The sequence below is a fragment of the Takifugu rubripes genome, chromosome 22 (assembly GCF_901000725.2).
Source record: "Takifugu rubripes chromosome 22, fTakRub1.2, whole genome shotgun sequence".
In the NCBI taxonomy this organism is placed as follows: Eukaryota; Metazoa; Chordata; class Actinopteri; order Tetraodontiformes; family Tetraodontidae; genus Takifugu; species Takifugu rubripes.
Genome location: NC_042306.1, coordinates 10,214,318 through 10,229,163, shown reverse-complemented (window position 1 = coordinate 10,229,163; position 14,846 = coordinate 10,214,318). Strand labels below are relative to the sequence as shown.

Sequence of the window (14,846 nt, the reverse complement as noted above, 5' to 3'; positions counted from 1 at the left end):
TCTTGATGGTTACAGTCAGCTTCTGGCTACAGGATGGCCCACTTCTTCAGTCTCTGCTGCACTATATTTAGAGCAGTTGCATTTGCTGTAACTACATGCAATAATTTCACTTGGCTCTTTAAAAAAAAAAAAAAAAAAAATCAATAGACCTGTGAAATATATTTGATCAGGAATTAGACTTGAAAAGCGTGGCATAAAGACAGCAAATAACACAAAGCTATCAGTAAAGGTCCTGGTTAATAGCAACAGAAAGCAGGCCAATCAATCAATCAATCAATCAATCAATCAATCTTTATTTATATAGCGTCTGTTACACTCAAAACTGCCTCTAGGTGCTTTCCAGAATCCCAGGGCCTGACCCCCAACGAGCAACAGTGTCAAGGAAAAACTCCCCTTTAACAGGAAGAAACCTTGAGCAGGTCCAGGCTCATATAGGGGGACCCTCCTGCTGATGGCTGGATGGGTAGAAAGAGAGGAGAAGGGGGAGGAGAGAATAGGTAGAGAACATAGAAATACATTATATTAATCAAAGTAAGGTGAGATTACTTTCCCCCTGTTTTTTCTGTATTAACACTAAGCTAATCCTTCTCTTTCACTATAATTAGCTTTACTATCGTGCAATTTTGTGACCTTAAAACAAAGCAGTGTGGTAAAAGCAGTAGTCTCCACATTCAAAAGACCTGCTAAATCTGGAGGTGTCACTGCGTTGTCACGAAAGCTTAAAGCTGTCGCTTTCCACAGCCGCAGCTTCAGACGCCCTCAGTGTGTGAACTGCAAAGAGTCCAGCTTGTGAGACTCTTGGCGCCCATATGCTGTTAATCAGCCAGCAACAGCAACACGTAACCCGATATTTAAATGGACGCCCTCACCAAACAGGCCCCGTTCTTATGTAGCGACGCTGGGCTTCACTTCATTATTGATGCTCTTTGCATCTGACATCATTCATGAAAATTTCAAGCGAGACGGCCGGGATCAGATTAGCCGAAGAAGAGACTGACTTCCTCCCTGTCGGCTCCATCCTGTTCCCCCTCCGAGGAGCATTCAGGGATTCACCAGTCTGAGAGATTCAGGACATCTCTCTATTAATAGCACGGTGGCTAGCAGCTCCTGGGTTTCCTGTTTCATCCAGTTTCTTTCCATTCACCTGCTCCCTTCCTTACATTTCTGCACTGGTCAACACTAACCGATTTTACCAGTTAGCCAATTTTTTTTCATCTTTGATAATGTGGATCCATGTTTTTAGACAGTGAAATCATGGTTAGGGTTAGGGTTATGCTGTTCTACATAACCAACTAGCAATAGTTAGTAAATATTAGCCCTAGATGCAACATATTATCGTGCATTTAAGGGGGTTTCAGATCAGGAATAAAAAGGTTTTAACCCCCCCACGGTGATGACAGATATGCTAGAACCTGATAGAGGTGTAGTTAAACTGGATTAAATGTCTATAAGAGAGGAGATAAAATGAGTGCCAAAAGGGAGGGATGTCCCAACCAGACGTGAGGCCTGAGACCCTCACCCCCCGCCCTCTTTCTCCCTCCCACCCTCATTCCACCCATCTCCTCCAGCTGGGATTCCAGGGATGTCTCCTCCTGTAAAATAAGCCCCTGTACCCTCCCGCAGAGGAGCAGAGTGCAGCATGGATCTGACACGGCTGCATGTCGGGCTGCAGACTCGCCCTCTGCACCGCAACCAGTCCCGTAGACTCTAGAGTGTGTGTTATGTGTGTGTGTGTGTGTGTAGAGCTTTAGATTGTATCACAATGGGAGGGTACTTTATCGTTGATTTGATATGCTGATGTTCAGATTTTGACAAAAGGACACCCGACAACCACTGTCCTTCAGAAATGGGACCCGTCTTCACCTACGATGCAGAGGGGACGCTAGAGACGATATTTTATTTCTGACCGATCACAGGACATGTCAAACATCGTGGGTGCTCATTGACGGTCATGTCTAACGGTTACCGCACTTTGTCGCAGCACCTGAATGACCTGAAGAAGGAGAACTTCAGCCTCAAGCTCCGTATCTACTTCCTGGAGGAGAGGATACAGCAGAAGTATGAGGAGAGCAGCGAAGACGTGTACCGCACGGTGAGTCGCAAAGGCCTCCTGAGGACGGCTCTTCAGGGGCCAAAGGCTTGTTTGGCTGAGACCGAGTGTTTGTGTGGCTCCGGTGAGCTTTCATCACGGCCATGTTTGCGTGAGGCCTCCCTGTAATTATTGACCCAGCTGTCCTGAGATGATGGGACAGGTGGCCTGTTTGTTTTACCAAGTAACTGTTGTTTTTCTAGGCGGCCTGAACATTAGGGGGGGGGGGGATCTGCTGAGGATCTGTTTGAGCTGTGCATACTTTAGTGGTCTTTAGAAGTCAGATCCCCGTTGCTTATTTACAGTGTAAATAGCTTATTTACACTGTCTGGCATGGAGACATTAAAAAAAAATCCAGGGTTTTGTAAGTTGCACCTAATTAAAGAAGCACACATTGGAAAATAAAGAAAATGTATTTGTTGTGGAATGAAAGTTGAATTCCAGCCAATAAAGCTCTGCTGGTTCAAAAATGTTCATATTCTCGTCAGTAAAATTCAGTCATCAACGTGCTGTTTTGTTGTGGCCGAGGTTTAAAACCTCCGGCTGACGTAATTGATTATCAGAAACAAGCTGGACAGCTGCTGCTGCTGCGATGGGGAGCTGTTTAAATCGATCGCCGGTGTCTTTTAAGTGGGTTTGATGGGATAAAGGAGGTGTTTGGTTTCACATTTCAAACGTTTAAATATTGCATTCGAACATGTGAAATAGAAACTTGCTCATTTCTTTTTTTAAACATTGTTAAACATGTCAAATGTTTAACAAATGCAGATGTTTCTATACCATAAATCACTGATCAGACCAGTTAGACTGTTGCTGTTCATTACTGGTCAGGTAGGATTCTGATGTGAGACAAAGGTCTCTTTGAGACGGATCTGAGTATCCTCACATTCCTCCTCCACATTCCAGCGGAGCTGGGCCAATCCCATCTCTGCTTCTGAAGTCGGCCGTCTGTCTTATTTCTTTAACTGGACAGAAAATCTTTGTGTCCCACTTGAGGTCTTCATTGATACGTGATCGGCGCCACGGCTCAGGCCGTGAAGCGCGTTGGGTTTTGGCTCTTGAACTCGGAGCTGTAGAGTCTATTTCCAGAACAGGCTCGTGCGAGTGTGTTTGTGAGAATCCTACTGTGTCCTGTTCTGAGATGAATAAAAACTTTTCAACGTGGGATCAGGGAGAGATGCTAACGCTGGTGGCGAAGGTGCAGCCGCCTCCTTCCTCCTCCCGCACGGTCCTGTTATAAGATCTGTCGTTGAGGGCCGTCAGGCTGCTGGGGGGCAGAATAGCAGGTGCACAGTGATGGGGGTCTATTTTTAGAGCTGTTTTCAACATGAGAAAACATCCCTCTTACCGTAAGGCAAGTTGTGGTAACACACGTAGTACGGCTCAAAGTGTTGCATAATCCCCAGCTGCTACATCCGTCTTGGTCAAGGATGGTAAAAAATTGGATAGTGTCATAGAAATAGTTACCGTAAAGAGCGAGTTTAGCTAGAAATGGAATTAGAACAGCAGAACTTCGGGTGCATGCGCCTTATTGAAGAAGATATTTGACATAATAAGGTTTATTGTAGACATTTACTCATTTGCTTATCTCCTGTTGGCCTCTAATGAGCTACACTTTCTCAAATCTGTCATTTTTGTTTGTTTTATTCCTGAATATTAGTGGATATGCCTGGAGCACCAGTGCTGAGTGCTGCTCGTGTTTGGGAAACGTGTCGGTATCTGGTAACAGGCTTGCGTGCATGGGGGCTCACACGTCCCTCTCAGGAAAATGTTCTGGCACAGTGCAGATTTCTGGTGTTACACGTGTACCGCTCCCCGTGATCGTTCAGGGACGGAGGAAGGTCGATGGTTCCTGACGCCTGCAAACAAAAGCCAGAGTGGCGAAAGGCAAAAGAGGGAGGGAGATGTGCTGTGATGCTATTGAGCCAATCAGTGTTAATGCCAGTGCTAAACTCCAGTAAGATCAGCGCTGTGATCTGAGTCCAAATCAACAGGCAGATAAGCTGGCCTCTTTGAGGGCAGAATGGAAAGAACAAGCTCCTCCATTTGAGCTGTTCCAGTTGTGTATCCAGTCTCGAGGCCCTGATTGGCCCTGTGGTGCCCACCACAGCAGGTAAACAAACTGTAGCGCTCGGCCTTTGGCCTCAGGGATGACTATCTGAGCTGCTTTGAATTCCCCAGCTCTAAATATAGCAGCAGTGATGGCACAGAGATGTGTTCTGTATGTAGGATCCACAATGACCACCAGGCCGGATTCACACAGCTGATTATAGTGTAAACCAATATAGCACCATGAATGGAGGAGGAACCACAACAATAAGGTGGTGAAATGTGAATTCTTTTATTGACTTTTTAGTGTACAGTTAATGAGAGATGAGCTCTGCTGAAGTAACTGTCACATTTTTCTATGTTAGACCTTGGTGCAGTGTAGAAATAGCTAAACTGGGGAGATAAAGGGAGATGAACCTAAAATATGGTTGGTCCTTGAAATGAAATTCCACATTACAACCAGCAGGGGGTGCTCACGTAATTCAGTGCAACGTTAAAATATCGTGGCACTTTTATAAAACCTTTGACTACACTGTGCAGTCTACGGTACATTTTAGAACAATTTGACAATTTCAGACTTTAAAGAAGTCTGGGATTTACCTGCTGAGTCTAAATATGTGTGAGAAAGTGGTATAGTGTGGGGACGTTGGACCTCTAAGATAGAGCCCAACCACTTTTTTGAATTCATAATAGAATGATTTTTTTTTTAACCGTGTCATCAAACACTCCTATGAATTTACACAGAGAGATTTCATTGTTCAGAGTTGTGTGCTGAGGGTGGGAGTGAAACATTGTCTTCTGTTGCAGAACATCGAGCTGAAGGTGGAGGTGGAAAGCTTGAAGCAGGAGCTCCAGGAGAAACAGCAGCTTTTGGATAAAGCACTGTGAGTACACATGTATGAAAATTCAGCTATATTTGGATCGAATATGAAATGTTTGTGTATCGTGGAAAGGAGGTTTACAGAAGAACAAGATGTGGCCTAAACTGACATACTTTTACCTTACAGAGTAGTGATTTGGGCCACTGACCATTTTGGCACTAATCTGGATCAATAATTTCTGAAATTGACATGGAATGTTTTGGAGTACTCCATATTTCACGCTCATATGAGAGCCCACTCCCAAAATTTAAATGGTCTCTCCTCTGACCTCATTGTCGTTGGTCCTCCCCGCTGCTCATAAAGGCTGTTTGTCCATGAGAGAGATATTTGCATTACTCAGACTAGTTCAAAATATCCCAGTTATTTGAGCTGCTGCATGTGCTGGACGGAGTTAAAAATGTATGTAGACGTGCCTCAGGAAGGGAGTCGAGGCGACAGAGTGGCGTGGGCCATTCTGGGAGCAGAAATTCTGGGATAGTGTTGTTGACTGACCAAAGGGATGAGGGCAGATGCTCGCACAGTTGGAGTCTGAAGGATACGCTAATGTCATGGACATAAAAGTAAAGGGGTTGCAAAGACATGAAGTAAATATTCCTGCCTAAATCACATCTGCTGGGCTTCACCATCGCATGATTAATGTCATCCAGCGTCTCACTGTCACGTTCTCTCTTTAACAGCACAACAGCGGAGAGTGTGACCAATCACAATGAAGCGGAGCTGCAAAGACGGTGTCAAGAGCGGCAGCAGGAAATCGACCACATGGAGCAAGTGCTTGAGACCAAAATTCAGCTCCTGCAGGAGGTTCGTCCACTCCGAACATCTGGGGGTTTGAAGCTGGCATTATGTAAAAAAATCGTGACTGTATGTGTGTTTACACTCCTAGGAGGCCCAGCTAGCACGCAGCGAGGCGGAGAGGATGGCCTCGCAGGGTGGATCACAGTCCCACACATCCCTCCTCTCCTTGGACACCTCCATGGAGGACATCCCAAAAGAAGAGAAGCCTCCCAGAATTTTGTCACCTTCAAGCAGCAACAAAGACAGGTAGGGAATTCTAAACCGGCTGTAAAGAGCTGAAATAATCCCAACTGTTTTACTGACAGACTGTCTGTACCCAGGTTAATAGAGGAGCTAACGAAGAAGCTTCAGGCTAAGGAGGCCTCCATCGCAGACCTGAGTGGGGAGAAAAAGAATCTCACCCTGAAGGTGGGAGAACTGGAGATGCAGGTTCAGGAGCTTCATTCATCTCTGCTGCAAAAAGACAAAGATGTGGAGGTGTGTGCAGTTCTCTAAAAAACAAATTTCAGACAACCTGGTTGCCAAGCCTCGCTGCATCCTTCCATAAAGCCTTCATGTTTCATCAGCTAGTTATCCCACATTTACTTATGTAGAGTGTAAATCTTAACTCCTCTGCAACTTAAACGAGCATTCTAATATTACTGAATTCCTGTGGCCCACCCTGTCGCTCCTTCAGACTATTCCAGAGATGGGCTCCCAAAGCAGCATGTGCGACATTCCATAGCTTTATTTTAGCAACTATTCATGTGGCTTACAGGACCTATGCTTAAACTTAAACATACACACTTACTGCAGGTGCAAATATATGCCGTTAGTGAGGCACCCCTGAAGGGTGATGTCATTGTTATTTCTGTCACGGCCATTTCGAGTGTCAATATTTAGCCTTTACTCTTTAGCGTGTATGCGTTATCTCATTAGAACAACTGATAAATGTGTGTCTTCCATTCCAGTTCTATCAGGAGGAGCTCGGTCAAGAGAGGCTGCGCATAGAACAAGAGATGCAGGTAGGGTCTGAGTTTTGATGCACAAAAAGATGTCGGCTGTACATCCGGCCCTCTAGGTGCTGTTTTAAAGCTCTCCACTGAGTGTCAGAGCAGAATCACACAACTCACTGTGAAACGTCGCCTCATGCAGTGTAGCAGCAACATAATACACACTTCACCAAATCAGCTGCAATCATATACAGTATCATTGATTCAGTGCAAAATTTTTAACACAAAAGCCCTTAAAATGCCTGCAGTGGTGCTGAATTTCGTAGCATTTGTATAACTGCCCTTTAATAATGCAAACATGTACTGCAAAAATAGAGGCATTATTGTACATTGTGTGGCTGAAATAACAGCCTGTGAACAATATCAGGACAGAAAACCAGTAGTAATCTGACCTGAAAGGTTCATGAGCCCTACAGCGGGACTTTATTCTGGTCTGATTATCAGCTGACACAAATGCAGTGTGATGTATGTCCTCTTAAAGTGAAGAAAGTAGAAGGAAGAAACCAATACAATACACTCGAGATGTATGGAATTCTGCAAACATTTTCTGCACATGGACTCTACCTCCAGAGGAACTTCTCCTGAAGTTCACATGTTCTAATTCAGTGTGAAAGTCCTTTAAAGGTAATTTACAACTTGCTTTGCATGCCTTTTAGCTTGTAAATTGGATTTGGATGTAAAATGCAAACCGCGGCAGGTCGGTAAACATTGTATATGTGCAACGAAGAACAAACAAACCAATCAAAGTAGTACTATGATTAAATCCACAAAAAGGATTGGCTGATGCTTCTTGTATGCCAAGATGGTGTGACACATGACCTAAAACATATGATATGCTGGGAACAGCAGAATCTAGTGGCTTTATAGATGTGTGGAATTAAAGTCACTAAAAATAAACGAGGATGATTGTGCCTCAGAGTCCTGTGTACTAGTACAGTATATGGTGTTGTGTGTGTAATTTCCATGAGGCGCCTTCATTCACTAGCATGTGGTTATGCAAGCCCCTGGCCAGTCAGCAATTTAGCAGGTCTGGTTTCAGTGAGGTTGTCGATAGGTCAGGTCAACCTCTGAGTGCTCAGCAACCTCAACCCTGATATCAAGTTGTGTTGCTTCAGACAGAAGAGTGCTGTACCAGTTCTTAATTAGTATCCCAGACACCACAGCCATTTAGAGTTGAATTACATCTCTAAAGGAGGCAGAAGCCTTTTTTAAAGAAAAAAGATATATTTTATGGATTAGAAATGTACTGAAAATGGAAATGTGTTGATAATGGATCCTTTTGTTTTTCTCCTCTTAACTATGGCAGCATGACTGTGCCTCTGTCACTGCAGATACTGGCATGGTTAACTCAATAAGAAGCCAATTGTTTCACCAGAATAGTTGAAGCGTTGTTCAAGTGATAGGATCATGGAAACAAAATATAAACATAATCCTAGAGACCGCATGTTTTGGCACAGTGGTCAGATGAGAATGCTATTAAAAGGAATAAATTGCGTAATTTATTTACAACATGAAAACATCAGATCTTAAAATGATCTCACAAAACCTAATGAAAATCTTATTCGCAACACCCGCACTTTCAAGGCAATGGACTAGAGTATGTACCTTGTATTTTCATTTTATTTTACAGAGCGTCACTAATGTTATGTTATGTGCATTTTACCTGTTCAGCCATGCGAACGGACCCTAGTAAGCTGTGAGGGGTAAATCACAACCACCCAGAGGAAATGTCAGAAATATATTATGGATTACATTACATTTTTAGCGATACATCGAATCTTTATTATATATATAGTTCAGTCAAAGTTTCGATTTGACTTGGAATGATTACGTTTATTAAGTTTTGAGCGTCCCAGTGTGAATTCGCCGGGCCTCACCCCCTTCTTTTCTCCTGATGGTGCGGTCCACTGCCGCAGGTCTGGCTGAGGCAGACACGTCGTTATTCAACCGGAGGAGGTCGGAGCGAACGAGCGGCCGTCCCCGGTGAACGCGCGTCGGCTGATGACGCTGGGGCCGGTGAAATGAATGACGAATTCCTCATTCGGAGCTGAACGCCGAAGAAAGAGTCGGACGACCGCCACAGAATACACCGCCGAGGAAAGGGCGACGTTAGCTCGCTTCTAGCGACCCCCGGGCGGGCAGGTTAACCTGACGTCGCTCGGTGCTGTTGGCGTATTCCCGTGACAGCCGACTGTTGCTGCAGAGATGCGTGTTGACCAGATGAGACAGCGGTTTGCTGGACGGCGTGCAGCCTGATATGATGTATCCTGTTGAAGAGACGGTAGTGTGGCTTCGTGTGGGGGTGTGTGCGCCATATTCACGATGCACCTGCACCTCCAGGAAATGAGTGGTGCTCCTGGGCTGACAGATGTCTTCTTTTACTGATGGACGCGATGCCACCGGAGGTTTTTATCATCAATTTTACTGCGACAAATATGCCACCATTCTGAGCAAACGCGGGTTTTCTGCCGTAGTAAGGACTGATTTCAAAGGGAGCTTAGCAGTTTCCCCCCCTAAGCAGTAGTTTAGACTGATGTGATTAAGTTGCAGCCATACAATCAAGTGGAATTTAACTTGAAGTATATAAGCTTTGTGGAATGCTTGATATCAAGATGAAGGAAACGTGTCGCATCTGTGGACGGGAGCTCTGTGGTAACCAGAGGAAATGGATCTTTCACCCTACTGCCAAACTCAACATGCAGGTGCTGCTGTCTCATGCGCTGGGACGTGAATTGACCCGGGACGGCAAAGGAGAGTTTGCCTGCTCCAAGTGCATCTTCATGCTGGACCGAATGTACCGGTTTGACACGGTGATCGCCCGCGTGGAAGCCCTCTCCATTGAAAGGCTGCAGCGGCTCCTGCAAGAGAAGCACAGGCTGAGGCAGTGCATCGGTGGGCTGTACAGAAGAACCAATTCAGAAGAGTGCCCTGGAAACAATGAGGCGCCAGGAGACGGGATGGTGGACATTTCAGGCCTAACCCATGCCAAATACTGTGCTCTGCTGCAGGATGACCTGGTCTACTCTTTGTATGAGTCCTGGGCTGATGACAACCTGGAGTGTCACCACCATTCTCAGAGTTCAGCGGGTCCAGGATCAGAAGTCACTGGGTCCCATCACTGTGGTCCCACCACTCCCAGGAGGTGCCGGGGATGTTCCTACTTGCGGGTGGCAGATTCTGACTATGAAGCAGTATGCAAGGTGCCGAGGAAGTTGGCCCGCAGTATTTCATGTGGTCCCTCTACTAGATATTCAGCAAGCGTGGTTGGAGGCAGTGTGACTGGAGGTCAGGGAGAAGGAGCAGGAAAAAGAGATAATCTTGAGGATTCGGAAGACGGTCCGTCCTCTTTAACTTTGGTTCCTTCTCAAAACTGCTCGAGGACGTCGGACAGCGAACGCACCCTAGCAGGACGAGCCAGTTCCAGCCTTTCAGTAGGCTCCTTTGAAACCAATGATGAATTTCTTCATCCTGGAGACATAACAGATGGACCACAGAGCTCCCCCAGGGAACTAATGGATGACCGGATCGCTGATTCCCCTCTCGAGGAGCCCACGGGAGCCCCAAATGATTTGGAATCACCTGGACCCAGCCTGTCTCTGGCCCTCTGTTTGCTACAGAGCTATGTTGTCCACAGACCAGTCAGAAGCCCGAAAGGCAGCAAGCTGCCAGTGCTGGTACGTCGGAGCCCCTGCCCTGCTGGGATAGGGCTGGGCTCCCCTGTCCTGGGAATGCCATATGGGACCTCAAACGGAGAAAGAGACAACCGCATGCCAACCTCTAAAGCGGAAACCCCCATGATCAGGCTGGATGTTGGATTTGTGGAAGATCTCGCTGAATTAGAACATTTGTTTGAAGAAGAATACAGAGAGTATCCTCCTCCACCTCCCCACCAGGTATAAATCATTGACCTGGATGGCGCTGTAATCGCTGCTGCTGCTGCTGCTGAGGATTGTATTTGAAAAAATTTGACTGAACTTTGAATAAATTAACTCGGCTGTTTTGAGTGTGGACAAACTCTGCAGCCTTCCCACAAAACCGATTATATTGACCACATTTTTATCTTAATTAGCCTCATAATCCTGTCACTTAAATCCTCTCACACAAGCTTAAGTGACAGGATGAGAGTGGTAGGGTGTGTGTGTGTGTGTGTGTGTGTGCTTAGTTTTCTATGTATGGAATACTTTACATAAACAGTCAGGCATCATTAAGCTTTGACACATGACGTGGGACGCTTACCTTTACAAATCTGCTCTGGTCAGAATAGCTGACCTGTCATTGTCACGTGAATTTTCTTTCCTAAATATTCTTCCGTGACCACAAATGTCTGATCATCCAGCTGAAGTAGGTACATGTGGGCAGACAGTTAGAGAGAGTGATTCTACCATTGGCCTATTTCCACTCAGCCCTCAAGGCACTGTGATCCATAAAAATGCTAGATCACCCTGTTGTCCCCAAGCTGGCTGGCTAATATGGGAATGTATTTTTAAAGTAGTATTATTCTTTTATTTATTTTTTTTATTTAAAATGCTAGATTTTCAATTTAATTGCAGCTATAATTCAGAGTATCATAATTTTGGTGGTTATGTAAATATAATAGCGTCTTGGGACACTTTAAGTCCTGTCAATCATGCAAACTCACGCGTGGTCCTTCCCAGTCATAGGATTTAAAAAATGTACACACATTGCATAATCTACTCGGAATGCCGAGCTGCACCCAGCATCTGTATTTCTCACGAACGTGTTCCTTTTAAATCTTTATATTGCTGAACTATTTCATCTCTGCCTTCAGAGCCTCGTTGAGGAGCAGCAAAGTCAATTAAACCAGTATGAGTGTGCAGCTGGTCAGTGTGTCAACGAGCTGCAGAAGGCCCAGCTGCAGGTCCAGTCCCTGCAAGCCAAGATCCAGGAGAGCGAGGCCAACAACATGGTCTGCCTCGTTTATTCAATATTTGTACATGTTTGAGACACTCACGTTTGAGTCCGATGTTCCTCTCTCGTTCTGTTTGCAGAAGCTACAGGAGAAGCTTACTGAAATGGAGCGTGAGCTGCGTTCGATCCGTCAGGCAGCTCAAAGTCAGGAAAGAACCATCCAGGGTCTCACAGAGTCCAACAGCACCAAAGACCGTGAGGTGAGTGCTTGCTGTACATGAACTGCTGCATAGATACCGTGAAGTGAGGCCTGTTTGACAGGGCGCTCATGTATGTTACCTAAAGGTTCAGGAGCTGTACCAGCTGATCGAAGGGCAGAACACCACGCTGTGTAAGCTGCGAGAGTTGGCCCACCGCAACCAGCTTGCTCAGAGCAAGGTGAGGAGAGGTGGAGCTGTAGTGATTAAACAGGCTTTAGGTTGACCATATGTGACAGTATTTCATTGGTCATTCTCTATCTAGGCTCCAGAGGGGGTCAGCGAGTCTGTGGTGCTTGCTCAGCTGCAGAGCGAGCTGGTTGGGGTGCAGAGTTCCCTGTTCTCTCTTGGCCTGGAATTGGAGGCCAGCCAGAGGAGACTGAGACAGAGCCAGAGACAAGGAGATGACCTGGTGAGACTTAAGGACAGACTCAACTCTGATCTACAGGAAGTGCTGCAGCACAGGGAGGTCACTGAGAAACACAACCAGGTCGGTGCCTTTTGTAGGTTTGAGCGAAGCAGTCAGTCAAAGAGGAATAAAGCCTCATCCAGAATCTGTTCTGTGTCCTACAGGACCTCCGCTGCGCTCTTCACAAAAGTCGCTCAGAACTCCAGGCTAAGGAGGCAGCTCTGAAGGACAGCGAGGCAGAGAGATGTGCGGTAGTGCAGGAAAAAGACCGGAGCATCACACAGCTCAAACACTCGCTGCAGGACAAAGAGCAGCAGTTACAGGTGGAATTTGTAACCTCGACACTACAGATCCTGGATTATTAAACATGCAGCTTCATTATAACCGTATGCCTTATATTCCTTGTAGGAATATGCAGAAATGCTGGAGACAAGTAGCACCAAACCACGAGATGCTCTGCTTGAGAAGCTAAGGGAGCGTATTAAAGATAGAGACAGAGCTCTAGAGGTGAAACACGTACACAGAGACTTTTATAACATTCTAATAACACTGGTAGTAAGGCTGTTCTTTCTATTCCATTTCTATCATTTATTTAAATTTATTTGTCCAAAATAGATAATGGAAGAATCAGAATTGAGTTCTGTTCTTTGCTTTAAACCTCCTTCTGCTGTTTACAGCGGTCCATAGATGAAAAGTACCACTGTGTGGAAGAACTTGAGGGTCAGGTGAGGAGGCTGCAGCTGGCCCTCAGGGAGAAGGAGCGAGACCTGGAGAGACTCCGCTGCATTCTCTCAAGCAATGAAGAGACCATGACGGTATTTTCATGACGCTAATTGTTACATACAAAAGAAATGCTGCTCAAATTTGGATTTATGGGGTTTATTGGCTAACTGCAATTTGCATCTGCGGCCATCAGAGTCTGGAAGCGTTGGTGCGTGGTAAGGAGCTGGAGCTGGAGCAGGCAGCAGAGGCCTACAGGAACCTCCAGTGGCTGAAGCAACAGACTGAAGAGAAGGAGAGGAACACTCAGAGGGAGAAAGACATCATCATCAGCCAGCTTCAGTCAGCTCTCCAGACACGAAGCCAGGAAACACAGGTCACACTTTCACATTTCCCATGTGCTTTTATTGTAATTTGTTGTAACCGCTATTGTACCGCTCCTGTAAAATCCAGTCTGTGCAGTCAAACCTGTGCTGCTTGTTCTCAAATATAACAGGAATGCTGACTCTGCCTTTGGCTGGTGCTAATTGTTTGCATGCATTTGTGGTGTGCAGGACCTGACGGCTGCCCTTGTTGCCCGAGTTCAGGCTGGCCCCACTGAGGTTGTAGAGGAGCTGAAAGCTCGACTGGCACTGAAAGAGAAGCTCTTCCAGGAACTGCTGTCAGACCGGAGCCGCCAGTCCAATGAGCACCAAATGCTGGTCGACGACATGCTGAACACCCTCAGCTCTAAAGACCAGTATCTGCAGGTGGGCCGTGCATCTGGTTGGCTGATTAGAATATAACTTCTTTCCCACCTTCAACATCATTGCTCATGTCTTTGCAGGACCATTCCTACAGGCTCTCCATTGTTATCAGCGAGCAGAGCAGCCAAATGCAGGAGCTCCGCAAACAGCTGTCATTAACAGAGGAGGAGCTGCACCAGCTGAAGCGGGACAAGGAGAGAACGATGGGAACAGAGACCGATCATCTGCAGAGTCTGCTCAGAGAGAAAGAAGCATTTATCAAGGTATGCGCTCATTCCTTAGCTTTCTGGATAGCAAAACAATGTTTCATCAAACTCGCGCATTTAAATTGTTCCCTCAGGAACTGATGCAGGGTCAGGAGGAATCCATGCTGCCATCCTCTGAGGCTGAGGTGAAGACACTGCAGGAGGAGTTGCAGCTGGTGCTAAAAAAAGAGAGGGAAGCTCAGGTAGTTGTTTATTCTCTGTAATTAAGCCTAAAAACTACATTTTGTTTTTTTTCTTACCTCATCTCTGTCTCGAACAGAAAGAGCTATCTGCTCTGCGTTTGAGTCTGGGTAACCAGCAGCTCATAGACTCGATGGAGAGCTCTGGTCATCAGGTAGGTGATGGGGATTGTTTTTCCGCTTGTCAGTCCAGATTTGGTTGTTTTGTTCCCTATTTGAAATCTGTTTCCATCACCTGTAATCTAGTTTGTGCTGAAGCAGCTTGTGCTAGAGTACAACCAGCTGAATGATGCTCTCAGGACAGAAAAGAAGCTATACCAGAATCTTGCGCAAATTCAAGACAAGAGTGACTGGTAAGGAAAGCTGCACCAGCTCGACAGGCAGGTCAGGCAGTTCACTGCTAAAACATTCTCTCCCCCTTCAGGTCAGAGAAGATCCAGAGCCTCCACACTGAGCTGGACTCAGTTCAGGCCCTCCGTGCACAGCTTGAGGATGTCCTAGGCCGGACCCGTAACATGGCCCTGGAGTTGGAAAGAGCAGCTGAAATGCAGCATGATTATGGAGGTGGGGATGGGCAGAGTCCAGCATCCGGGG

General features: G+C 46.0%; 1 protein-coding gene across 1 annotated transcript in view; it reads left to right on the top strand.

The window, feature by feature from the left end:
• The window catches only part of LOC101063757 (myomegalin-like), a 29,144-nt gene that overhangs the window by 1,783 nt on the left and 12,515 nt on the right, over positions 1 to 14,846 (top strand). The window contains 20 exon segments of the mRNA XM_029831704.1: positions 1,982 to 2,092; positions 4,946 to 5,022; positions 5,697 to 5,820; positions 5,903 to 6,060; positions 6,135 to 6,291; positions 6,765 to 6,818; positions 11,596 to 11,733; positions 11,816 to 11,935; positions 12,021 to 12,113; positions 12,198 to 12,422; positions 12,506 to 12,664; positions 12,750 to 12,848; positions 13,019 to 13,156; positions 13,258 to 13,437; positions 13,616 to 13,810; positions 13,888 to 14,070; positions 14,148 to 14,255; positions 14,333 to 14,407; positions 14,499 to 14,605; positions 14,677 to 14,816. Of these exon segments, the coding sequence (XP_029687564.1) occupies positions 1,982 to 2,092; positions 4,946 to 5,022; positions 5,697 to 5,820; positions 5,903 to 6,060; positions 6,135 to 6,291; positions 6,765 to 6,818; positions 11,596 to 11,733; positions 11,816 to 11,935; positions 12,021 to 12,113; positions 12,198 to 12,422; positions 12,506 to 12,664; positions 12,750 to 12,848; positions 13,019 to 13,156; positions 13,258 to 13,437; positions 13,616 to 13,810; positions 13,888 to 14,070; positions 14,148 to 14,255; positions 14,333 to 14,407; positions 14,499 to 14,605; positions 14,677 to 14,816 (2,641 nt within the window).